The sequence below is a fragment of the Protopterus annectens genome, chromosome 12.part0 (genome assembly GCF_019279795.1).
Source record: "Protopterus annectens isolate FY-2018-M chromosome 12.part0, PAN1.0, whole genome shotgun sequence".
Taxonomy (NCBI): domain Eukaryota; kingdom Metazoa; phylum Chordata; order Ceratodontiformes; family Protopteridae; genus Protopterus; species Protopterus annectens.
The window spans coordinates 1,348,542,611-1,348,569,655 of record NC_056746.1 but is presented as its reverse complement, the minus strand read 5'-3'; the positions used below and the strand labels follow the sequence as shown (position 1 = coordinate 1,348,569,655).

Genomic DNA, 27,045 nt, shown 5'->3' with positions numbered 1-27,045 from the left:
TATGTTTTATAGCTATTTTTTGAATCCCTCCCAAGAGATATTTATAAGGTCTAGCCATTTGAGAGGTATATATAGCTTCATTAGTAAGAAAAAGTATATTTGCTTGTTTTCCTGAGATGTTAGATGGGAGAATATGTAGAAGGGTAAATTCCCATGTTAGTGTTGATGTTTGATATCCCATTTTTTGCAGTTGTATCTTGAGGGAATTCCAGAGTTTATACATACATTTGCAACTCCAGAATATATGCATTAGATCTACTACCTGGTTCTTACAGTGTGGACAGAATGGTGATTTTGATGCATTGAATTTGTGGAGTATTGCGGGTGTGAAATATGCATTATTATTTATCATGTAGAACCTGTTTACTGAGATTGGCAGCTTGTACAGTGGTCAGGGAATAAGCCAGGCTGCCAGATTAAGGGTCTGCAATTGGGGATGCATGAATTCTCCTTCCCTCTGGGTCAGGAGTGTTGGGATCTGAGGGAGATGCCATGGTGACAGAGGGGACAGGCTGTGCAGCAGTGGGTACCAATGCCTGCGTGGCCAGTCTGGGGCAATCAGGATTATCCTCGGTTTTTCCTCCCTTATTTTGAGCAGTACCCTGGTAATGAGAGGTAGTGGGGGAAATGCATAGACCAAGAGGTTGACCCACTGGAAGAATACAGCATCCACTTTCCAGGCCCTGCAGTGAGGCTCCCTAGTGCAGAACTTGCTGAGCTGATGGTTGGAGTGGGAAGCAAAGAGGTCGACCTTTGGGGTGCCCCATTTCTGAGTTATAAGGGTGAAGGTTCTTGGGCTTAGCTGCCACTCATGTGGGTACAGAAGATTTCTGCTTAAGTTGTCTGCCAGAGAGTTTAGACAGCCTGGTAGGAATTGTGCTAACATGTAGTTGCATGGCTGAGGCTGTGCGCCAAATGGTCATGGTGAGCCTGCATAGAGGGTAGGAGTGAGTCCTTCCCTGCTTGTTGATATACCACATCACCGTGGTGTTGTCTGTTTTGATCAGTAGAGCCCCTGGGGAGAGAAGAGGACTGAAAGCTGTCAATGCGTGCTGGACAGCTAACATCTCTTTTTGGTTGATGTGCAGATGTATTTGAAGTGGGCTCCATTGGCCCTGTATGCACCTGCCATTCAGGTGTGCATCCCAGGCATAGTCTGATGCATCTGTGGTGAGGGTCTGGGCTGCGTGGGGTGGTGAGAAGGGTAGTCCTTTGTTGTGGTAGCATGCTGCTGCCCACCAAAGAAAATCTTTCCTTAGACAAGGTATCACTGGTATAAGAATGTCCAGGTCTTGAGAGTGTAGACACCTAAGGCTTTTTAGGTACCAGTGAAGTTTCCTCATATGCAGTCTGGCATATGAAATGAGTACAATGCAAGAAGCCAAGAACCCCAGCTTGCAGGATTTTCCTTGTGGATAACTAGGGTCTGGTGGCTAGTTGAGAGAAATAGGCTGTCAGGTAGGTTTGCTTTTCTGGTGCAAGGAATGCCATCTGGGATGCTGTGTCCAGGCTTGCTCCCAGGAATATAATTTGTTGGGTGGGTACTAGTTTGGATTTCTTTTCGTTGATAGTGTACCTCAGGGAGGTCAGTAGGTTCTTTACAAAGTCCAGGTGCTTGAGCAGCTTCTCCTGACTGTCTACCTGAATTAGGCAGTCATCTAAGTATGGATAAATTTGAATATTTCTTTGCCTGCAAAAAGCAATGGCGGGAGCCAGACATTTTGGGAAAACTCGAAGCAGTAGATAAGACAAAGGGAAGCGCAGAGACCTGAAAGTGCAGAGATCCTGCCCTGAAACAGATATTTCCTGCATGATTCCCTGATTGGGATGTGTAGGTAGGCCTCTTTTAGGTCTAGGGTGGCTAGCCAAGCATCCTTGGAGAGCATAGGTAGCAGTTTCTGGAGGGTAAGCATTTTGAATTTTGGTATCACCAGGAAAGTGTTTAGAATGGATAGAGTGAGGATGGGGCACCAGGTGCCCTCTTTTCTGGGTACCAGGAAGAGCCTGGAGTAGAAACCTTGGCCTATTTGTTCTGCAGGAACGTGCTCTATTGCCCTCATGGAGAGCAGGGAAAGGACTTACTTTTTGGCCTCTGCCCACTGGTTTGGAGGAAGATCTGGGAACCCTTTTGCGGTTGGTAGAGTGCGGAAAGAAAATCTCTATCCTTGGGACACTATGTTGAGAATACAGTGGTCATTGGTAATGGTGGCCCAGGTGCTTGCGTGGAAGGAGAGTTTTACTCCCAGGGGCAAGGGCAGGTGGGGAGAGGGAGGGGGTGGAAGTGGAGAGTCACTGTGAGTTCTTACCATGAGGGGGTGGCTTTGCACTCCCTGGTTTAGAAGTGGAGGTACTCCATTGCTTTGATCTCTGCATTCCCTATGGCTGTTGTCTGGGGGGGGTCTGCTTCCCTGGGGTCTGGGCTTAGGTTCATAGGTTCATACTAGGCTATCTGCCCAAGGGTATTTATAAGCCTAGCCCAGAGTTTTGTGGCTTTCGCCACCCCTTTAGTTTGAAGAAAACTATGTCCATTATTTTGCTGTGCCTCTATCAAGCAGTGACACTGAGGTAATCCCTGGGGTATATCTGCAATCTCCCATCCATTGGTCAAGATTTCTCTTGAACAAGGCCAGCGAGGTGCTCTGCCTCACATGTACCGGGATTTTGTTCCACAGCATAGGGAGTCTCTGGGTGATGAATCTGTCCCTCCAGCACGTCCTATTAATAACCGTGTCAAGGTTTAAGTCTCCCGCCCTTGTAGTTCTGAGGGATCTAGATTTTTTGAGGTGAAGCATGTTCATCAAATCTGGGTTTGACATGGCCTTGTATGTCAGGCACAGGTCACCTCTGAGCAAGTGGTAAGCGACTGAATAGAGCTGGAGTTCTTTCAGTTGGGCAGCATAAGACATATTTTTGAGACCCTTTATCCTTTTGGTGAGGAACTTTTGGGGCCTTTCCAGCTGCTGCAGGTGTCGGGTCAGATACATTCCGAATGGGGCATTGTACTCAATCATTGGTCTGATGAGTGATGAGTACAGGGGGACGATGACCTCCCTTGATCTAGATGTGAATCCCTTCATGATCAGGTGGGCAATGTAGAAGATCTTCCTAACTACTTTAGCAACGTGAGTGTCAAACGAAAGGTTACTGTCAACCTGGGTCCCCAGATCCCTGATAACTTATTCTGTGCTCAGTGGATTGCCACCTATATGGTAGCTAGGGGTAACCTTGTTTTTCCTGAAGGGTATGACTATGCATTTCTTGGCGTTTAACTTTAGGCCATGGCTCTGGCACCAGTTATCCATTTCTGTGAGACCCTTCTGAAGGATATCTGTGTCAGATGTGTTTTCGACTATGGCGCCCAGTTTGCAGTCATCTGCAAACTTTGTCAGCCATAACCCTCCTGTGTTTGCTTGTACTTCAGAAAAGTAGATGCCGAACAAGAGTGGGCCCAGGACTGAGCCATGTGGGACACCACTTGTGACAGGCTTTGAGTCTGACATGGCGCCAGTAACTCTGACCCTGTGGGTTCTGTCACTTAGCCAGTTTGCAACCCATCTTGTGATGTATTGGTTTACATTTAAGTTGATGAGTTTTTCAATGATACCTGAGTGGGGTATTGTGTCGAAAGCCTTTGCCAAGTCGAGGTAGGCTGTATGGACTGCCTTTCCCTCATCAATGGCCTTGGTGACTGTTTCGAAAAAGTCAACCAAGTTTAACAGGCATGATCTGCCTTTGACAAAGCCAAACTGGGTTGGATCCAAAGTCTGCAAGTTCCCTATGTCTTTATTTATGAGTTCCATTATGATCCTCTCCATGGCTTTGCAGATCAGGCTTGTCAAGCTGATGGGACGGTAATTTCCAGGGTCGGTGGAGGCACCGCCTTTGTGAAGTGGGACCACAGTTGCCGTGCGCCACTCCTTGGGTACGTATCCTGAGGTGAGGCTAAGATTAAGCAGCTGTCCTAACTGCGGGTTTAATTCCTCATTGAGTTCGTGGAGCACACAGCCGGGGACACCATCCGGTCCCATGGATGCTGTGTTTTTCACCTTGGAGAGAGCAGTTCTCACCTGGACGTTAGAGATGTTTGGAGGGCTACAATCCTCTGGCATAGATATCTCTCCTTTTGGGGGGGAGGGGGGGGGGGAGAAGTTTGCACTGAACCTGTCAGCCAGTATGTTGGCAATGTCTGTAGGTTCAGTAATTTTCACATCATTTTGAACTAATTCTGAGCATATCTGGGAGTTTCCTCCCAGGTTTCTAACATAGCTAAAGAAGGCCTTATGATTGTCTTTTGAGTCCTTATCAATTTTTCTCTCAAAATTTGCCTTGGATGATTTTATGAGAGCTCTTAGTTTTTTACTTATAATGATCAAAGGTGTCTTACCTTTCAAGTATTTTGCTCTATCTTGTAGTAGCTTCCTCCTTTTGTTGTAGAGCTTGTTTATGGCTGGGGTCCACCAGACTGGACGCTTGCCTTTGGTACAAAGAGTCTTTGTTTTGTTTGGGATTGCCTGATCCATGCAGTCCTGTAGGTGCTGGTAGAAGGCATTTGTAAGTGATTCAGCGGCTTGAGTAATGTTTACCGCCGGCTCGGGGGCCTTAAAGGAGACCACACTAGTCTTTATAAGTGTGAAGTCGGCTTTTGAGAAGTTCTTCACTGTGGTCTTTTTTATCTCAGGTGGGGGCGGGATGAGGACCTCCAGTGAGATTAGTTTATGATCTGATCTCACCAGTGAGGGGTATACTTCCAATGTTGAACATTGTGATCCCATGTTCGTGATGATGAGATCAAGTATGTTTTCACCTCTTGTGGGGATGGTGACTAGTTGTTCCATGGCATTTGAGTTTATGAACTCCAGGAACCTTTGGGCTAGAGTGTTTGGGCTTGAGTAGTGATCCCAGTCTATATTAGGGTAGTTGAAGTCACCTAGTATGATGGTGTTTGGAGATACATTTATCCCCTCCAGTGTTTTCAGGAAAGCTATGTGAGGTTCCTGAGTTTGAAAGGGTGGCCTGTAACATGCTACAAATTGCAGAGCAGTCTTGCCTATGGTTAATTGCACCTGGATGGTCTCCGATGCATCGTGCATTGCCACCAAACTTGAGGTGTAGGTGTCCTTGATGAATATGGACACCCCCCCTCCTTTCTTGGTGTTGTCCGGATTTTGGGGCCGGAACGCATGATATGAGGTAAAACCTGATAGTGCTGGGGTGCTCTCAGGAGCCTTGAACCAGGTTTCAGTCACAGCACAGACATCGATGTTCTCCATACTGAGAAGGGCCTCGAGTGCGTGCATCTTGAGGTTGAGACTTCTGGCATCGAGCAGCATTACCCTTAGTTTTTTCCCTTTTTTGTGTTTTAGGGTGGTAGGTTTAGAATTTGAGCCTTGCCTAAAAAAGGCACTATGGGGGTGGCAAGAGCCTTTGCCAATATCCGGAAGCCCAGGGGTGACAGGTGCAAGCCATCCCTTGCGAAGCAGCGTGGCTTGTCCAGCATGTCATCCCAGGCAGACAGACATTGGATCCCCTTTGAATGACACCAGAGTTTAAGCCAATTATTAAAGCTGATCATCTTATCTCTGTATTGTGGCATCATTCTTGGTAAAGGTAGGATACTGCTCAAGGTCAGGGTCATACCTGCCTGGGCTACATAATCAGAGAGCTCCTCAATGTCTCTTTTCATGTAGTCCAAGGAGGTACGTCTCAGGTCGTTTACACCAGCGTGGACAATGACGGAGTCGTACTTGTACCTGCTGTTGAGAGACCTGAGTGCTTGCGTTATGTGGCGGATTCTAGCGCCAGACAGGCAGTTTACTTTGACCTTCTCCTTACTCAATCTGGTGAGCGGGACGTCAGTGTGTCTGACTATGGAGTCACCAATGACGAGTGTGTCTGGCATTGTGTTTGGCCTTAAGGGCTGTGACTGTTTGGCACACTGACTGTGTGGTCTATGTGTTGTGTCCTGAGGTGGTAGTTGTTTGGGTGTCTGCTTTGGTGGCCTCTGCTGTTTTGGTAGATTTTTGATCAGAGCCTCCGAGTATGTCTTTGTGTGTTTATGTGTATGATTTGAAGTTGTGATAGTACTATGTGAGACTGGGTATGTGGTGTGTGTGGTTACCTTCTCCTCCTGTCTGGTCTTGCCAGTCCTATGTTGAGAGAGCTCAGCCTCCAGTTTGGCTGTATAGTTGCATCTCTCGCATGTATTTGTGTTTTGTGGGAGAAGGAGAGGGTTGTCTGTGTACATGAGGCAATTGTAACATTTCACCAGGTTCACCAGCTGAGCAGGAGAGGACACTAGCAACTGATCCCTCGACATGCTAGAAGGAATAGACAAAAAAACTTAAAAAAAGACTCCGGGGGATATGGGTGATCGAGAAAGGGGTTTTAGGCTGGTGGGGTACTATCTATAATAAAAGTGCTATATCAAGGTGAAAAGTACTGTAGGAGCAAGTGCTAGGCTTTACAGATAGAGAATAGTCTACTTGGGAATCAAGTAGAGATGAACTTTTTAGTTATAGGATACGCTGGTTAGATCAGTAGTACAGTTCAAGGAAGACTGTTTTAAGGGAAAATTTGAAGAGTGGACTTTAAGTAGCCTGAATAGTTTAACCTTGATTAACCGCCGCTGCTCTTGTGTGCTCCTGTGGCAACTCCGCTAACGCTTTATAGCAGGGGGCTGGAAAAAACAGGAAATGACCCAAAATGGCCAATGAATTACTAGTTGCTGTCTCTAACCACTCCTCTGAGGACAAACAGGCAGCTCAGTACTCCCCACTCTCACTGGTGAGTAAAGAAACTTCCCTCTGGCCACACAAGAAAATGGAGGAACACAGGAACCAAATACAAAGCCCAGGGATCAGCAAATCTGGTCACTGGAACAACTAGCTAGGAAAGTTAGGAAAGCAGAAGTATTTTTTTGTTTTTTTTAGTTTTTTTTGCACACACAGACAGAAAATACAGTAAATGCTTTGTTATTCGACTAAATTGCTATCAAAGGCTAGTACACTTGAGTGTATTAGCCTGTTTGTTAACTTTTAAGCAAAACTTTAGCCAAGAAGTGCAATCAACAATTTAAGCACAGAAAAACAGGAAAAACAGGTAATATAACAGTAATATAAGCACAAACAGTGGTCGAAAAGCACAAAAGATCGAAAAAAGCAATAAAAAATGCTAAAAAATACTTATAATCAAGAAAGTCGCTTTTTCTGCTCTCTGCTGCCTTAGGAACTCTGCAGGGGACCACGAGGAGCTATGCCAAGTTAAGTTCTCTGGGCTGAACTGACCTGGAGGGGGCAGGAAAGGACCAGTGCTTGGAGGGGCAATGCTTACTGGACCTGCAGGAAATCCTTAACTGTCTGCATAGATTTAGATTTTTCTTCCATCTCTTTTAAGACCTCCTCTTTCTTGGTGCCAAATAAATTGTTTTTGTGCAAGGGTGCATCCAATAGTTTAGATATGACATGGTCTGGCAAGGGCTGTTCCTTATACCAAGCATGCCTTCTAAGGACAGAACAGGTGACTGCTGCCCTGCAAGATGCTTCTAGGGCATCAAAACCACAGTGTAAGGTGTGCTTAGTTACCTGACTTGTAGAATGCATTAAGTCTTGGAACTCTATTTTCTGCACAAGCAGGAAAAGATATTTTTTGTTTGAGGAATTCCATGGTATGCTGCTGAAAGTTTAGCATATGGAACTGACAATTAAATGCTCTAATAGCAAGAGTAGCAGAGATGTATACTTTTTTTACCCCATCTGTGTAATGCTCGGGAATCCCTATCTGAAGGGGTGGGTTTCTTAGCAGAAGTTGCTTTAATTCCTTTAGGCCCTTGGGAGATAACCTCAAGGCCAGCAGCAGTAGGATTTTTAAAAAGAAATCTGTGAGAGTCAGGGACTCTGTAATATCTGTCAGGTTTCCTGAGAGCAGGAGGGAGGGTGTCAGGAGTTAAACTAGATTCCATGAAAATATCATCCACAAAATCCAGGACAGGAGGAATGGCCAAGGGTCTGTGCTGGGGAAGAACTAAAAATTCCCTGAGTCTCTTTTTAGACAAGAGGGTAGTCCTGACATTCTCATTGGAAATGCTCCCTTAAAGTATGAAAGTTTTCCCCAAAGGAAAAATCTTTGGGTGGAGAGGCTGAAGGAGTGGATTCCTCTGCATCAGAATCCTCATAAGCAGAGAGGGGTTGCATGTCTTCATATTCAGCATCAGAGTCATCAGACTCCTGTTCAGATAAAACTATTTGGGACAAATCTCTTTTTCTTTTGGAAGGGGTAGCTTGGCTTCCCCAGATCAACATTATAAGGTCTTCCACAATTTTAAGCATTTGAGACTGAGGCAAGGAAGCAGGTGCCTGAGATGGGGTTGGGTTTCTTGGGTGTGGTTTATACCCTGGGCCTTAGAAACTCGGTAGCTTTCAAAAGAACAGTAGACACTAAAGAAGTCTGTGTCGAGAATCGGTAGTGCAAAGTACTTCCACGGAAGCCGGTGCTTGCTCAGTGGCTCCGGACCCATCCAAGGTAGAGACAACTCCAGGATCCTTAGTCGATGAAGTTTTGCAGCATACCAGTCTCTGAAAGGGTCTAGGTAGCACCCTGTGAATCCACAGAAGTGGGCATCAGGGGCTGCGAAAGCACCTCACTGAGGACCAGAGAACTGACGACTAGCTTAACGGAAGCGTCGTCAGTAGGTTTGGACCTATGTGGTCTGTCTCTGTCTTTATCCTTAAGTTTGTTTGGAATATCTACTGTTGGGATGGCTTACTGAAGCCATATTGGAAATCGAGGACTGAGCGCGAAAATATCTAGCTACAATAAGGGCCCAACGTTGTATAGTTCTGGCGTTGAACAAAGCACAAAAGTGACAGCGGGGGGCGTCGTGATCTGAGCCTAAGCAAGTGATGCAGTAACAGTGAAAGTCTTGGTATGGTATTTGCTTTCCACAGGTGAGACAATTGTTAACTTTTTCTGACATCAGTTAGCTCAAGAAAAAAGGATCCCCAACAGGGTACTTAGCTTTAGAAGACTTCAGCTTCAATTTGGAAAACAAAAACTCAGGTAGCGGCCAGCCGGCACTCGTGCAAACTGCTTCTGCTTCAAGATCCTCGGCAAGAAAGACTGATGTAATGGCGTCAGCTGCATTCCTTTATACTACTGACGACCTGACATCAGTCCTGAAGCGACAGCAACCAACACAGAAATACTAAGCCTCTGGTATTCAGGCCGGCTGAGGGCTACTCTGGCAGGGATAACCCAAATGTGATGACTGCAACAGTGAAACACGAAGAACATCAAGGCTTTATGCTAAGTAAATGTAGTCTAAGCTCTTTTTTGAAGTGCTTAAGGTAGGAGATGGTTCTTATATGTGAGGGGAGTATGTTCCATGCTTGGGCTATGATGCATTTGTAAAGTAGTTTTCCGAAATATTTGTTGGGTTTATAAATCTCAAGGATTTGTTGATTGGATATACGGAGATTACAGTTTGGGGTATAATATGATACCAGGGAAGACAGAGAGGCAGGAAGTAGGTTTGTATAGTACAGAGCATATGATTTGAAACTGAGACATTTGGAGTAGTTGGGGGAATTCTAGCCATTTAAAAGAGTTGAGTGCCAGGCAGTGGTGTGAGCTGTGTAGAGAGGTAATGGCACATCTGGCTACTTTATGGTAAGTTTGTTGGAGTTTGGAAAGATGTGTGGAGTGAATGGAAGTGAGAATAGGGGCTGCATAAAAAAGGGAGGGAAGGAGAAGGTACTGAGCTATGGAGAATCTGGCGTCTGTTAAGAAATTTCTTATTTCGGTAAAGTAGACCTAGTTTTTTTTTATATATATTTTGCTGAATATGGAGATTAAAATTTAAGTTCATCATCAATAATTGTGCCTAGGAGCTTTCCATGGGGTTCGGCTAGGATGCTGGTCTTGTTAGGTAAGTGATAACAGAGGAGGATTTGTGGTGAGAGAGAGGTCTAAGAAAGAATATAAGAGTTTACTTTTTTTTTTGGATTTAAGATGAGCTGATATATATATATATATATATATATATATATATATCTCATCCTAATTAACTTTATTATTGCATCAGGGAATGCAAATGCTTGCACTGCCCTACTTATAAAATCCCACTGAATGCTTTCTCTACATCAAGACAATCTAACAGCAGCAGTATTTTCTTACATTTTGCTCCCCTGTGGATCATCATTGCTCTATCAGTATTGTCAAATGTTTGCCTCCCCTCCACAAAGCACACTGATCCATATCTATCATTTTAGGCAGTATGGTTGCCATTCCTTTAGCTAGTATAGACATAACCAATAACTCTCCTTCAGCTATGCTCCCACGAGCATTTTCCAAGCTCTCCCTTTCTCTATTAGCTATCAATAACTATCAATACAATAACAATAGCTATCGATATCCTCAATAACTCTTCTTCAGCTATGCTCCCACCAGCATTTTCTAAGCTCTCCCTTCTCTAGTAGCTGCTTATTTCTTGTGGTTCAACATTGTAACTATTGCATGTATCTTTCCATTACTAATTTCTTTTCTGAAATTGTGCATGTATAGTGTATCCTCAGTTTACTTAAAAGTATGTATATAAAACATCTTCTCACCTAACATCTGTGTGTGCACACTAAAGAAAATGTATAAACTAAGTCCACACCCAGTGCTTTTCTGCTTATTATGCATATTTTCAAGGTACTTACTTGTAACTGTTTCCATATTATGTAAGATTGACATCCGTGTATTTCTGTACCTTATCTGTATTATGTATCTTGGAGCTTTTCTCCCCGGGCCTTCACTGAAAACGGGTCACTCTGACCCAGTGGACTTCCCTGGTAATCAAACTGGAAATAAATAAAATAAATAAATAATCATGTTTAAAATTGAAATAGGTCTCTATGAAGCTGGGTCTGATGGGTCTTTATACTCTCTTTGGGTGATACAGCCACATCAGCTTTCTTCCAAGATGTTAGTGCTTTCCCCTCCTTTTAAAATGCTATTAAACAAAGGCCCGGATTCAATAAAGCCTGCACTAAGTGTGCAGGATATGTATTCACTATCACATTTTTTGTGTTTTCTAGTCACTCGGAAAGATTGCATTAAGTGTACATGTAGTCTACACTTTGTGGTAACCTGTATGAATCCCTGTCAATATTTAAAGCTCCAGAATATCAGTAGGAAAACAAATTAGAGGAAGAAGGTGTGCATTATTGTCTGTTTTTGTTCATTCAGAAAAGTGTACATTTACTGTAGGCTTTATTGAATCTATCCCAAAATCTTCCTGATCTTTATTATTTTCTTCACTCTTAACTTCCAAACTTGCACAGAGATATCAGCTGTTCCTGGAGACTTACGTGCTGATTGATTACATTTTTATCTCATCTTCTCCAGTCTTAACTATTAGTTGTTGAGCCTCATCTTTCTCTAACCTTACCATAATTAAATCTTTTATAAATATTTCCATTTGTGCTCTTTCTTGCTTTCAGTATTCCTGCACTTTGTACAAAATTTCATAAAATTTCTGAAATATTTCTAATACCTGTACAGGATCTCTAGTTACTTTTCTTAATATAGGCTCCACAAGTTTGGCAACAACCCTTTCTACTTTCTGCTATTTAAGTCATTGTGCTAAAAGTTTCTGTGCTCTTGAGTTATCAAAGACTAGTTGCTTAACAGCAATGGGCGGCCGCGGTGGTGCAGTGGTTAGCATTGCCACCTCACAGCAAGAGGTTCTCTGGTTCGATCCTCGGCTGGGGTGCCTTCTGTGCAGAGTCTGCATGTCCTCCCTGTGGTTGAGTGGGTTTCCTCCAGGTGCTTCAGTTTCCTCCCACATCCCAAAGACATGCTGTAGGTGGATTGGACACACTAAATTAGCCCTAGGCATGAGTGCATGCGTGCGTGTGCCTTCTGTGGAAGGTTGGGCGCCAGGCTGGCAACTCGACACCGTAAATCTCCACTACCAATCATGAGCAGACAGGTGATCTACTGTGGTGACCCCTAACTGGGAAAAGCCAAAAGAAGAAGTTGCTTAACAACAATCTTTCTAAACTCATGCTTATTATCCAAATACTCCCCTATTTCCCTTTAGCACTTTGCAGTTGCTCCTGTTTTTGCTTTGGGAGATTCCCCTTACACTGCAAAATTTTATCCTTTGTCAGCCCCTATAAATTATTATTACATCTTAGCCATATCTCTTTCTCTTTTATTTCTACCCTATTGTCAACTTCATTTTTATTTTATCCTATTCGCTAGCTATCCCTACTGAAGAAATTTCTATTTTTTCTATTAATTTTCAAACAATCTACGCCACCCATTCCTTGAACTCCTCTCTTTTTAACTGTTAAGTAGAAAAGTGCCAGCGTGTCCTTTTTACTTTATTACTGTACATTTTATGTTAGTTTTTATTGGTGAGTAATTTGAAATAGTTCCAGGATGTATGTTGAAGTCTTCAGTTTAATGCACATATTCATGTAAAGTATATATTCTATCCAGTCTAGCTCAGTTATTGTACTTTGGTGAATAATATGTAAATTCTGTATGAGTTCATATCTTCCATACAAACTAATTTTATAAACTTCTTCAGAAATGTACCCCCTTTTTTATATTTTCCTTTCTAGGTCCCCAGTACATCCTCATTGTTACAAATCAAGTTTCCAATCCCTACATATAAGTAAAGTTTTCTTAAGCTCCATAAAGGCAATTTTTGGTACAATATAAACACATGCCAACATAATCCAACTTCCATGTCAATAGCCCCTTACTACCACAAGTCTACCATTATTGTCTATTTCCCCCTCTTCTATCCCTATTGGAGCCCCTCTGACTATCAGTATTATTAATTCTCTTTTCCTTTGTCTTTGATATTCTGCCAAATATCCATCCTGAAATCCCTTCTTTGTCAAGTCCACACGCACATTTGTTTTGAAATGTTCCTCCTTCAGCATTGCTATTTGCATGCTGCATTTCTTAATGTAATTCAATACTTTTTCCTTCTTGTCTGTACCTGTAAGGCCATTTACATTCCACATTAGTATGGGCAGAGCAGCTATTATGTTAGAAAGTTCTTACTCCCAGTTGTTATACATGACAGTTTTGTTGAAAGTGTATTGTTAACTTTTGTATTACATGCACAGACTATTTGGCAGACTGATATTTTATGCATTTCTTTCTTTTCATCTCCATTTGAGCTGATGTCACATTTTCCAAGACATTTTGCTTTAATGAAAACCCTAAAACAACTAAATACATTTTAAGAACAACCCCATCTCCTACTAACTTACAGCAAACACACAAAACTATGTACATTTTCAACAAATTAAGTTTAAACCTCCAGATAGGAACAAGTGTCCCAAATTAACTGCTGCATCCACAGGCATTTCATAATGTAAAATTAAGGTTACCCATGCTAAAGCCCATGTTACATCCTGTGTTCTCACTTACACTTATAGCTGTCTGTTCTTTTCTCAGCTTTGTTCCTCTCTCAGATGTGGAAACACATATTCCATGCTTTCAGAAAGCATTAACTTGTAAGAAAAAGTGTGCTGGCTACCTTTAAATAAAACTAAATTGTACGCTGTTGTAGTAAACACACTAATGTAGTATGTCTGATAGGGAGGTTACCATCTTTCATTCACTTCCCTTAATTTCAGACTATTTTTTGCTGACCCTCATGCCATTGTACCTTTAAATGTTGCATTTCCCTCAACAAAGAATGTTCAGAACTCTCAAGATTAATTGTTTGCACATGCAGACAGCTCAACTCCATGTAAAAGTAGTCAGTAATGAGAAAAAAAAGCAACCAACAACTATATTTACATGACGGAATCTTGGTAAATTTCACTCAGAATGCCATGTACAGAATTCCCCTAGCCAAATGTCCTCAGCTGCAGAGTTCATGTCTCTTACCGAGAACATCTGCTAAGAGTTAGAAGAAACTAAGATAAAAGCAACAAGCTAATATCTTTGCAGATGCAAGAAATTTGGCATTTTTCATGTCTGTCATCATTCTGTCTTATTTTTAAAGCCTCTTTGCTTATAAAAACGTGTTTATATTATAAGCCAATGACATTAATCTGGTCACAAATCCTTGTAAAAACAAGGGAAATTATCTTGATTCTATACATATGCAATCACTGCACACTTCTACACTCCTCCCCCACCTCAACAGCCCAAAATTACGGCATTATATTAACTTAAACTTGCTTCTGTACTGCCTTTTGTATCTTGTTATAGTGTAAAGCCTGTATTTCTTATAACTAAGAAAAAAAGCACTTGTTTACTTTAATATATTTAGCATATACAACAGTCACTGAAAAGCCCCCCCCCCCATTTAAAATACACCTAACTGCACTCAATACAAAACAGCTTTATAATATAATGTGCAGTTTATATATCATGGAATGTTTTATATCACTAATAAGAACAAAACATGTTTTACTTATAGTTACTACTTTTTCCCAGTTTAGTGTCCTTCTATGGTACATGCTTTACAGTTGACCCACAAGTTTACCAAAGTCAACAAAATTCCTGTCTCTCTCAGCTACTTTTCCTTGTAAAGCCATAGTTCACAGATGTGATCGATGCTTTATAATTAGATATTTATTCATTAATTTCAGTGTTCCTGGTCTTCTTCCTGATTATCGTCATCTCCCAGCACTAGTCTTTGGTTCAGTTCCAAGGTACTGCAGATTCTACTAGGCATCGTCTGTGTTTTTTGTCTTTCAAGCAGTTTTCTTTACAAGAACGGAAAATGTTTCAGTGGCAAAGTCTCTCTATGAGCTTTATTGTCAGATGAACGAACAACAGAAGCACATCTTGCTTGCTGTCTCACTTTTTGGTGAATAAACTTTTTTATTTCCTCCTTAGCCCATTCTGCATCCAAAATGTCTTTGATCCTCCAAGAAAATATTCTGAAGACGGCTGGATACAACTTTAATCTCACACCTTCCCCTCAACATTTCCTTATTAGGATAAATGTGCTTCTCTTCTGCTTGATCTACAATGAATAATCATTTTCCATAAACACTCATCTCCAATTTTTTGTGCTTTTCCTTTCTGTCACAGTTTTGTCAGGATCACCTCTTTCTGCTGGTATAATTGCTTCTTTACTAATATAGGTCTTGTCTTCTTTCACATGGCCAGGTTTGGGGCATACACTTGATGTGCCCTTTCAATTAACAAATATTGCTGTGGACCACCAGTCTTGTTGCTTATTTGTATTTTCCTAAAATTAGTACAGTCTATTCTTTGAGATTTTCTGGTACAGCAGAAGATCGTAGACTTTCTCTGCGGGCTGTGTTCTAGCACTGCTATTTTTTTTTTTTTAAATACCTATTCTTGAAGTCTCAGACAACCTTTTCTTCATTTCATCCTCTGATTTTTACAGTTTTATCAGTTCACCTGAATAGCTAGTTAAAGCTTCCTCTTATTTCCAGTCTTTTGTTAAGTTGATATATTCCTTCAATGTTTCATTTATTTTAATCAACTTTAAGTATATTTGCTTGATTTTTTCCTCTAAATTACTTGCCATCTCTTGCATGAAAGTTGAAATTTGAACTGCTTTTTGCTGAACAGCTGAAGGATTCTTCCCAGTTAGTTTTTTTTTCTGGTTGATTTTCTTTCAGGTTCTCTAGATTTCTTCTTTGTTGGAATCCAGGCAGTGTACTTACTAGCCAGTAACTGAATTTTACCAAAAAAAGATCATTTTACTGGCTTCCTTTACTCAGTTTCTGTTTTTACACTGGGAGAGCTGAAATTAAAGCTTTTGATCAGTATGCAGTCATCTTGGAAGTCCTTCCCCCTAGTCATTGGTCCATATTGGGAGAAATAAAGAGACATCTGCCTTCAATAATAACCTTGGGAGGGATCTTACTGGGAATGACTATGGTTTCTCTCCATTGTTATAGTGTCCAGAACATCTTCACATCTGCTCTTTCATGGCATGGTCTTTTGAATCCCTCAACCCTTGCTTACTGGTGGCAAACTAAGAGGTCTTTTTTCCATATGAATTTGTGACCCTACCAGTCCTGGCTTAGTGGTGGCAGTCAGACTGAGGAGTCTTCTCTCCAAACTTTATCCCCATCTCAAGTTGGGCATTACTTACTGGCCAGAACAGAGGATACTTTTGTTGGTTCTCCTGCAAAAGATGGTCCCATGGAGCTGGCATAGTAACCAAATACATATCATTAGTTTGATAGCTGTGGGGGGGGGGGGCTGTCATAGGAAATCCGGTATTGGGCCCTCTGCTTTTGAAAACCACACACCATCTGTGGTATATGCTTCATCATAGGACAATGCGCTTGTGCCTAATAACTTGTGGTTGCCTTTTGCACACTCATCATAATGAGTAGTGGGTGAATCTAGGCCACAGCTTCTGGAATTAGGGGTAGGGTACTGTCTTTGTCTCTCTCAGGGACATGGGATGGGAAGTGTGAGGACCCATAGGTCCTAATGACAAGATCAAATCTTCCCACAGTTACAAGCATATGGCCCTCCTTTGGACAGACTCTCAGGCTGATGATGCCTACTAAGAACTGGTATGTTAATCTTTGTTATCCCCCCAAAACATGCCTTAACCAGTATACAAGTAAGAAGAACAAGGAGTCCTCATTCATCGCACTCTGAGTCTTTCCTAAAGGATGTTATTTGTAAAGCCTGGAACAATATGGATTCCACTTTCTCTGCTTCTGTGAAACCCCGAGCCCTCCTACGAGCTCCAGTGGAATAGCATGACACCATCACCAACATTCCAAAGGCAGACCCATGTATGATCTATTGGTAACCGTATGGATCCCAGGAACACTGCACATTTCACTGAGGAGGAGTGTAATATTTTGACAAGGGAGGCAAGATTGTGATTTTCTCTGGCACGCTAGGACTTATGGTAGCCATTTTAATTACTTGACTAGGCTCTGCTCCTCCCTAGTTGATCAGGCATTGTAACAACTGATGGACATCTCTGAGTCTGTGATAAAAAAAACACACTCAGTAAGGCTTCTAATGTAGGCAGTCATATATATAAAAAGAGCAACAAATGCAGCCACTGTAGATAAACTCCAACTTCTCCAAAAATGTAAACCAATGAGCAAAAGTAGAAGAAAATGGAGAACGAGAAGACCACAGCATAAAACCAATGATTTATTCAAATCCAAGAATTCAATGAATACCAACAGTAAGCGCTTTCACATCCAATTGATGCTTCTTCAGACTTCATTAAAACAAAACATTTTCTCCATTTAAATATATCAATTAAATTAACCAATTAATCAATCAATTTCCAATCTTAAAGGAAAAAACCCTTTAAAACATAATAAAAAAACACATATGTTTTTACTAAACGTATTTATAAAAATATATATAAAAAATCTTTTAAAATTTTATTTAAATCTTCTAGCGGCAAGTAAAGGTTTTATGGATGCCCGTTCATTAAGACCAGGGCACTTGTCAGCCTGCAGCTTAATTATCCAGTGGAGTTCTTTTTGTTCGGTAACATTTTTCTTATCTCCTAACCTTAAGCCACATTCTATCCTACATATGACTAAAAATTGAAAGGTATGCGTTCTATTAACCCTTATATGTTTAGCTAACACACTTCTTTCAGTATCATCATTACGTATAGCCAAAATATGTTCCCTAACCCTGTCACGGAGGGACCTATTCGTCATACCGACATAGAATGATGAGCAATCATTACAAACTGCCAGATATATCAGATCGTTAGTGGTGCAGGTAGCCTTAACTTTAAATTCATATCTAATGCCAGTTATAGGGTGTATAAAAATATTATCCCTGCTCCAAACTTCACATTTGCCACAGGATATTAAATATGGTTGATCTACTGGTTTATTGTGCGAATGTTGTTTATTCTAACTGCACAGCAATCTCTTTAAATTCTTTTTATTTTTGCATTTAAAGTGTGGTTTATCTCCCACAAGCTCTTTAATTTGTGCATCAGATTCCAAAATAGACCAATTGCGTTTCACAATGTCCCTTACTACATCAATATTACCAGAATAGTGAAGACTTAAAAGTGTCATATTCATATTGTAATTACCTTTTTTATTTTTACTAACAGTCCTGGTTTTCAGATTAGTATCACTCATATATGGTTTGGCTTTTGTACTTCTTAAATTTTTAACATATCCAAGATTATAATCAATTTCTTCCAACTTATATTTACGTTCAACCAACTCAACCTTAAAGGTGTCCAGGTCATTCATAAAAGTTATATTGTTGGCATTTAACCTTGATATCCTCATTCCTGGTCCCTTTATTATATTTCTATATACATGTGCAGGATGCATGCTATCTCGAGATAAGATGCAATTTCTTCGACATGTTTTTCTATATAAAGTAGTAGAAAAAATACCATCATGATTTTTCATAATGGCCACATCTAAAAAATCTATCATTGTCTTAGAAGCCTTCAATGTAAACTTCAAAAAACTTGTACTTCCATTTAAATATTCTACAAATTGCATTAACTGCATATATGATCCGGCCCAAATTAAAAAAAGATCATCTACAAAACGTTTATATAAATAAACATATGTCTTATAGGTGTCATTCATCAAAATGGCTTTCTCCTCCCATTGTGCCAACACAATATTTGCGTAACTATTGGCACACAGTGTGCCCATCGCAACACCTGCCTGTTGCAAGTAATATTTCCCTTCAAATAACATCACATTATTCTCCAATATAATTTCAAGTAGCATACATATTAAATCAGTTTGTATTGCATCATACGTACTAAAAACATAACTACAGATCAAATCTTTTAAATAATTTAAAAAAAACTAGTACGTTTATACCTGTGCGTAATGCATCTTTAGAAACATTTTGTAATGTGTGTGAGAATGATTTAATGTCTGTTTTTATGCAAGGTGGAAGGAATATGAAAGGAAAATTTCACAATTTAACAGCTAGTTAATTTAAAGCTCTACGAGCATTACAGAATGACAAATCCATATGCATTAGACCAGCTGATAAGGGGGGGGGGATTATGATATTGGACACCTCATTTTATGAGAATGAAATGAATAATATGCTAAATGATGTGTTAATATATAAGAATATAACATTATCAGATAGAGATTCGATCTGTAGTTATGTTTTTAGTACGCTAAATGACTGCTTTTTGAGTCATATAATTTCCATGCAATTATTAGATTACTTTTTGGTCTTGCATCCACTTATACCTTTAATTCAGGGCCAACCCAAGCTGCATAAAAATCCTAGCAACCCTCCACTAAGACCAATTGTGTCCGATAGAGGGTGGATTACCCATCCACTATCAGTCTTTGTTGAGAAGTGGTTGAGGCCTGTTGATGGGTCTGAACAGGTTTTAAAGGGTAGCCAACAACTGTTATGTGATTTATCGTCTGTTATTGTGAATAATCAGAGTATGTTAAAGGAAAGTTGGTTGGTAACCTTGGATGTTAACTCTTTATTTACAGTCATACCACATCCTTATGGTATTGTGGCAGTGAAAGTGTATTTAGGGAACAATAGCACATATGATGCAATACAAACTGATTTAATATGTATGCTACTTGAAATTATATTGGAGAATAATGTGATGTTATTTGAAGGGAAATATTACTTGCAACAGGTAGGTGTTGCGATGGGCACACCGTGTGCCAACAGTTACGCAAATATTGTGTTGGCACAATGGGAGGAGAAAGCCATTTTGATGAATGACACCTATAAGACATATGTTTATTTATATAAACGTTTTGTAGATGGTCTTTTTTTTAATTTGGACCGGATCATATATGCAGTTAATGCAATTTGTAGAATATTTAAATGGAAGTACAAGTTTTTTGAAGTGTACATTGAGGGCTTCTAAGACAATGATAGATTTTTTAGATGTGGCTATTATGAAAAATCATGATGGTATTTTTTCTACTACTTTATATAGAAAAACATGTCGAAGAAATTGCATCTTATCTCGAGATAGCATGCATCCTGCACATGTATATAGAAATATAATAAAGGGACCAGGAATGAGGATATCAAGGTTAAATGCCAACGATATAACTTTTATGAATGACCTGGACACCTTTAAGGGTGAGTTGGTTGAACATAAATATAAGTTGGAAGAAATTGATTATAACCTTGGATATGTTAAAAATTTAAGAAGTACAAAAGCCAAACCATATATGAGTGATACTAATCTGAAAACCAGGACTGTTAGTAAAAATAAAAAAGGTAATTACAATATGAATATGACACTTTTAAGTCTTCACTATTCTGGTAATATTGATGCAGTAAGGGACGTTGTGAAACGCAATTGGTCTATTTTGGAATCTGATGCACAAATTAAAGAGCTTGTGGGAGATAAACCACACTTTAAATGCAAAAATAAAAAGAATTTAAAGAGATTGCTGTGCAGTTCGAATAAACAATATTCGCACAATAAACCAGTAGATCAACCATATTTAATATCCTGCAGCAAGTGTAATATATGTGAGGTTTTGAGCAGGGATAATATTTTTATACACCCTATAACTGGCATTAGATATGAATTTAAAGTTAAGGCTACCTGCACCACTAACTATCTGATATATCTGGCAGTTTGTAATGACTGCTCATCATTCTATGTAGGTATGACGAATAGGTCCCTCCGTGACAGGGTTAGGGAACATATTTCGGCTATATGTAATGATGATACTGAAAGAAGTGTATTAGCTAAACATAAAAGGGTTAATAGAACACATACCTTTCAATTTTTAGTCATATGTAGGATAGAATGTGTCTTAAGGTTAGGAGATAAGAAAAATGTTACCGAACAAAAAGAACTCCATTGGATAATTAAGCTGCAGGCTGACAAGTGCCCTGGTCTTAATGAACGGGCATCCATAAAACCTTTACTTGCCGCTAGAAAATTTAAATAAAATTTTAAAAGATTTTTTATATATATTTTTATAAATACGTTTAGTAAAAACGTGTTTTTTTATTATGTTTTAAAGGGTTTTTTCCTTTAAGATTAGAAACTGATTGATTAATTGGTTACTTAATTTAATTGATGATGTATTTAAATGGAGAGAATGTTTTGTTTTAATGAAGTCTGAAGAAGCATCAATTGGATGTGAAAGCGCTTACTGTTGGTATTCATTGAGTTCTTGGATTCGAAATAATCGTTGGTTTTATGCTGTGGTCTTCTCCTTCTCCATTTTCTTCTGCTTTTAGTCATATATATAAATCCGGCTGAATCTTTGACTGTGTTAATGCTGTGAAGAGGGCAAAGGGCTCAGGAATGTTTCTGCAGTGGACTGTATGGGTCAGATTCTGTTTTAAAGATGATATTTTGCAGACTAGTTTTTGCCCCTTTCTGTGATGGTAGTCCATTTATTCAGACCTCCCAGGATCTGTTTAAGGATATCCAAAAAGGTAAACATGTCCTGACTATTGTGAAGAGTATTAAAAGTGCTCCTTGCCCCATTCTCTTCTTCTTGGCCATTTCAGTTTGCTAGGAAAAAGTCACTTTTATAAAATAAGAATGGCTGTAAGCATCACCCAGTTCTTCCTCCACAAGGCTGTGCCAACCATTTCCCCACAGAGGGCAGTTTCGCCAAAACAGAAGTCACAGTGCTGAATTTTATATATGGCTGTTCTCTGATCTGCCCCAGCTATGAATGTAATCATGTAGGACAGCATGTACAGGAACAAATAGCTGCCCAAAAGCCACAGGACACGGATATCACCAGTGGAATAAAAACGACTGTGAATAGTCAAGAACACTGTATTGAAACCAAAAAACAATGGATTAATTTTGGTTGCAATAAAGTGTTTTTGACTATTCACAGTCATTTTTATTCCATTGGTGATATCCGTGTCCTGTGGCTTTTGGGCAGCTATTTGTTCCTGGCTTTGTCCTCCTTTACTGTTCAGCATGTACAGGAGCTGTTCTCTGAGTCTGCCCCAGATATGAATGTGATCATGTAGGGCTGCACATCCAGGGGCTGTTTTCTCAGTCTGCCCAGCTGTGAGTGTTATCACCACAAATCAGTTGACTCTATGCATGGTAACAGAAAGTAACAGCTTAGAGCTAATTAGGTTTCCAAAGACTGGGCTTTGCTCAGAGACAAAGCGGTCTCTGCAAAACTCATAGAACAGAACCAGACTATCTTTTTCTGAAGGGTAAACAAGATCTTCAATTCCTCTGAGAAATACAGACTCCTGCTGTTTCATTTCCTCGTTCTGAAGGGGAAAGAAGACCTCCTGGTTACACAAGACCTCAGTGACTTTAACATCTGCATCTTGTACAGCAAATTCTGGTTGATGATTCTCTAAGGGGGTAACATAGTGCTGTTGCAAATTATCCAGATGATGTCACTGGACATGGTAGATACCTTTTTGACACATTGATGATTGGAATGTGCAACAGAGATTTCATTCTATTTCCTCTAGGTGCACATTATCTTAAGTGCAGTGAGTTGCTGTTTGGTCTCTACTCTGTAGTCAGAGTAGTAGTTAATAAGGTACCAGTCTTAGTGGAAGAAGTGTCACGGTCCCCTACCTGGACGACTGGCTCCCAGTAGTCTTAGCAAGTTGCTTCCTGCCACTTTATGATGGTCATTACAGACATCTGTTATGTGGTCACTTGGTCATCAGTTCACAGCTTCAACAAGCACTTTTGCTTGGACTATGATTCTGCAATTTTGCTTCCTTCGGCATCCTGGTGCTACAAAACGTAGCCTTTGTGGCCTCTTTCTTTAGACCTTCCTGACTTGATCCTTGAGAGAGGTTAATTCTCCATGCTTGGGATTCTACAGAACAAGTTACTCACTGCAAAATGTGTACCATGTCAGGTACAACAGATATGTATTTACCTTATCAACTTGATCTGTAAACCCAATGTTTGGGTCATAGTGAGGGGTACAAGGGGAAAGCATGCCATCCCTAGCCTGTTTGACATCATGGCATGCAAAGGCAGGTAGCTAGAACACTCCAAAGTGCATACATGAAAGAATATTTTGAAATATCCCAAGTCTGTAGTATTAGAAGAGGAAATGCCATTAGCTTTCTACTTGGAAGACCTCCTCACACAGAAGTAGATATGGAAGTGTGTATCCATTACTTCTGTCTGTATACTAAAGAATAAGAGTGAGTCACTGGAAGTATGTATCCATTACTTCTGTCTGTATACTAAAGAATAAGAGTGAGTCACTGGAAGTATGTATCCATTACTTCTGTCTGTATACTAAAGAATAAGAGTGAGTCACTGGAAGTATGTATCCATTACTTCTGTCTGTATACTAAAGAATAAGAGTGAGTCACGAGACAAATATTTCTTATTTTTCTAAACAATTATCTCCCAGGACTTACCCATTGCTATGCGTTTACATGTGAATACACTGTGGAATGTTGTACCAGTACCTAATATTATGCTGACAGATTTTAGACAAATAGATTTAGTTTACAGAATATTTTTTATTTGTGCATGAATGAGGGGAAGCAACAAAGAAAGAGAAAGTTGGCTTGCTGGCAGGAAGGTTTTTGCCGACACCAACTAGAGTTCGACTAGCTAGCCCTGGAGCAAAGGGATAGACAATAAGATACTCCCATAGCTTACGAATGTGGTGCATCAGTATTAACATTACTGCCTTCAGGCACAAGTCTGGGGGACAGGCAGTAAGGTACTCCCAAATGTTACAAATACAGTGCATCAGTATTACAGTACTGAGTTCAGGCACAGGTCTGGAGTACAGTGGCTAGACAATGACATAATCTTATTAGCTGCAAGGATGACATGCACACACCCTTGTGAATCCAATGACATAATCTTATTAGCTGCAAGGATGACGTGCACACACCCTTGTGAATCCAATGACATAATCTTATTACTGCTGGAAGGATGACGTTGCACGCACCCTTGTGAATCCAATGAAATAATCTTATTAGCTGGAAGGATGACGTTGCACGCAGCCTTGTGAATCCAGTGACAATCTTATTAGCTGCAAGGATGATGTGCACACACCCTTGTGAATCCAATGACATCATCTTATTAGCTGCAAGGATAACGTGCACACACCCTTGTGAATCCAATGACAATCTTATTAGCTGCAAGGATGACGTGCACACACCCTTATGAATCCAATGAAATAATCTTATTAGCTGCAAGGATGACGTGCGCACACCCTTGTGAATCCAATGACAATCTTATTAGCTGCAAGGATGACATGCACACACCCTTGTGAATCCAATGACATAATCTTATTAGCTGGAAGGATGACGTTGCACGCACCCTTGTGAATCCAATGAAATAATCTTATTAGCTGGAAGGATGACGTTGCACGCACCCTTGTGAATCCAATGACATAATCTTATTAGCTGCAAGGATGACGTGCACACACCCTTGTGAATCCAATGACATAATCTTATTAGCTGCAAGGATGATGTTGCACGCACCCTTGTGAATCCAATGAAATAATCTTATTAGCTGCAAGGATGACGTTGCACACACCCTTGAGAATCTAATGACATAATCTTATTAGCTGCAAGGATGACGTGCACACACCCTTGTGAATCCAATGACATAATCTTATTAGCTGCAAGGATGACGTGCACACACCCTTGTGAATGCAGGAGTGCCAAGTTAAAGTGCTGTCATCAGCATTACACAGATGTCACTGAAGCAACATAAGGTAGCTAACAATCTCTTCCATTAATCCAAGCAGTGATGAAGACCTTTTGTCCAAATCACTCTTGCCTTGGGTCAGTTACAGGCACTGAACTGATAAATGCAGGGCAGTGCACAAAAATAAGGGTGGAAGTTTGGGGGTGAGGGAACATAAAGAAAAGGATTTAAAAATGAAGGACAGAGTGGAATAAAATCAACATTTGGATGTGGAATCATACTTAATTGAGATGTGAGATTTGGACAAAATGATAAAGCTAAAGGCAGTACTAAACAATTAGATGGTGTTTGATCAGTTAATAATAAAATAGAACAGTGTAAGAAACTTCTCTGTGTGGAAGATTTTCAGTCCATATATTTCTAGTTAATCACTGTATATTAATCAGATCAGACAATAGTAGTAGAAGTAGCGAACGTAAACTCAAGTCAAAAGTAATAATAGAAAATATATAATTCTACAGCATTACTAAGTATTCGAAAGTAATCCAAGCAAGGCAGGCAAGTCTGTTTCCAGTCGAAAATCCTTTATTAAGTTCACTACTTCTACTACTATTGTCTGATCTGATTAATATACAGTGATTAACTAGAAATATAGGGAATGAAAATCTTCCACACAGAGAAGTTTCTTACACTGTTTTGTTTTTAGACCCACTAGACTTTAGTGGGTTGTTTTGAGACTTCGGCGATACCACGGAGATTACTTGTTTTTTAATAATAAAATAGTTATTAAACAAATAGTTAATACTATTATACAAATTTTAAGAAAAAAGTGCATGATTTCTGACTACTATAATACATTAAAAACATGTACTGTGTAAAGGGGATTCATGTTGATCCATCGAAGGTGGTTTCAGCGAATGCAAATAAACCAAAACCACTAGTTTACTGGAACTGCCTTCAGCGGACATTGAAGCAATTTTTTTCAGGGTGGGAAGCCCCCACACACCCTCGGATAACATGTAGCAAATCAGAGTTTGCACAGCAGTGGTGAAAAAGGTACCACCTTCGTCAAAGATGGTTTCAGTTTCTTTGCATTTGCTGAAATCGCCTTCAGTGGACTGACATGCCCCCATATAAAGGAAGGGCTTCCCTCACTGAACCACAGGTATATAATTATGAAAAGAGTACAAATGGTCAGACTTTGGGAACGTTTTATTTAAGTTCATAAATTAAATTGTCGGCCATCTTGTTTTATGTTGCAATACTGTTTAAGGTATTTGGAACCTTTTCTTCATTTTAAAGGGTATGACAATATTGGAACTTTAAACGTCATAGAACAACACTATTTGTTACCATGAATAGAGGAGAACTTTTGGATATCCAGGCAAGGAAGAGAACGACAACCTTGGTGACATTTTGACTGTTTTCTTTCAGCTGGAGCAACTGTACAAACTTACAGCCCACCAAGTCATATAGAAAACCAGCAAAGAAATGTTCACATAGATAGAAATAGATTAACCATGGACAGCAGACAGCCAAAGTCATCTTTATGGTCACCAATACAGGATATTAGATGGTTATGGGGTCCACATACTGGCAATATGACACAGGGCCTACTAAGTAAAAGAATAATCGTTCTACAATTATAATATTTTTGCTCATACCAATCCTTCCTGTGAAGTTATGAATACTAGTACATTTAGGTGACAAGAGCTAACATTTTATGCTCCTACAAGTAAACAAAATAATATTTAATATAATGTGCAGTTATGTGACAAATGGTATTTGGCATTTAGGTATAAAGTTTCTAGCATCAGATATACTGCAAACAGCAGCACAATAACATACCCAAATAAGTATACAGCATATTTATAACCAGATAAGGATGGTTATCCTGGGAATAAATGCTAGCCAGCCCTGTAGCTAAGACCTTTTTTTAATTTGAATTGTAAGTTTAAATATGAACTGGTCAGCTTCTTAAACTACTGTGCTACTTACTGGTGGTCCAGGGGGTCCTCTCACCTGAAAAACATAAAGAAAGTTAGAATTAATTCAGAACCTGTATCTTAAGACGTGCCAAAAGATGTAAAGCTCACATTTGAAAATACAGCTCCCCCCATGCGAACGACACCAAGCAACATCAGTTTTACAAATATAAGATAAAATAAACATGAATGGCAAAACAGATTCACCATATTCTGTTACCCAGAATGGCAAAACAGATTCACCATATTCTGTTACCCAGAATGGCAAAACAGATTCACCATATTCTGTTACCCAGAATGGCAAAACAGATTCACCATATTCTGTTACCCAGAATGGCAAAACAGATTCACCAGATTCTGTTACCCAGAATGGCAAAACAGATTCACCAGATTCTGTTACCCAGAATGGCAAAACAGATTCACCAGATTCTGTTACCCAGAATGGTGGATTCACCAGATTCTGCTACTAAGCAAACTGATTAA

The 27,045-nt window shown here is 40.0% G+C and overlaps 1 protein-coding gene across 2 annotated transcripts in view; it reads right to left on the bottom strand.

Moving 5' to 3' along the window:
• COL9A3 (collagen type IX alpha 3 chain) overlaps positions 1–27,045 on the bottom strand; it is a 727,303-nt gene that overhangs the window by 507,015 nt on the left and 193,243 nt on the right. For both annotated transcript variants that reach the window (XM_044090399.1, XM_044090400.1), the window contains exon 7: positions 26,576–26,599. In XM_044090399.1, the coding sequence (XP_043946334.1) occupies positions 26,576–26,599 (24 nt within the window). The remainder of the gene's footprint in view (positions 1–26,575; positions 26,600–27,045) is intronic.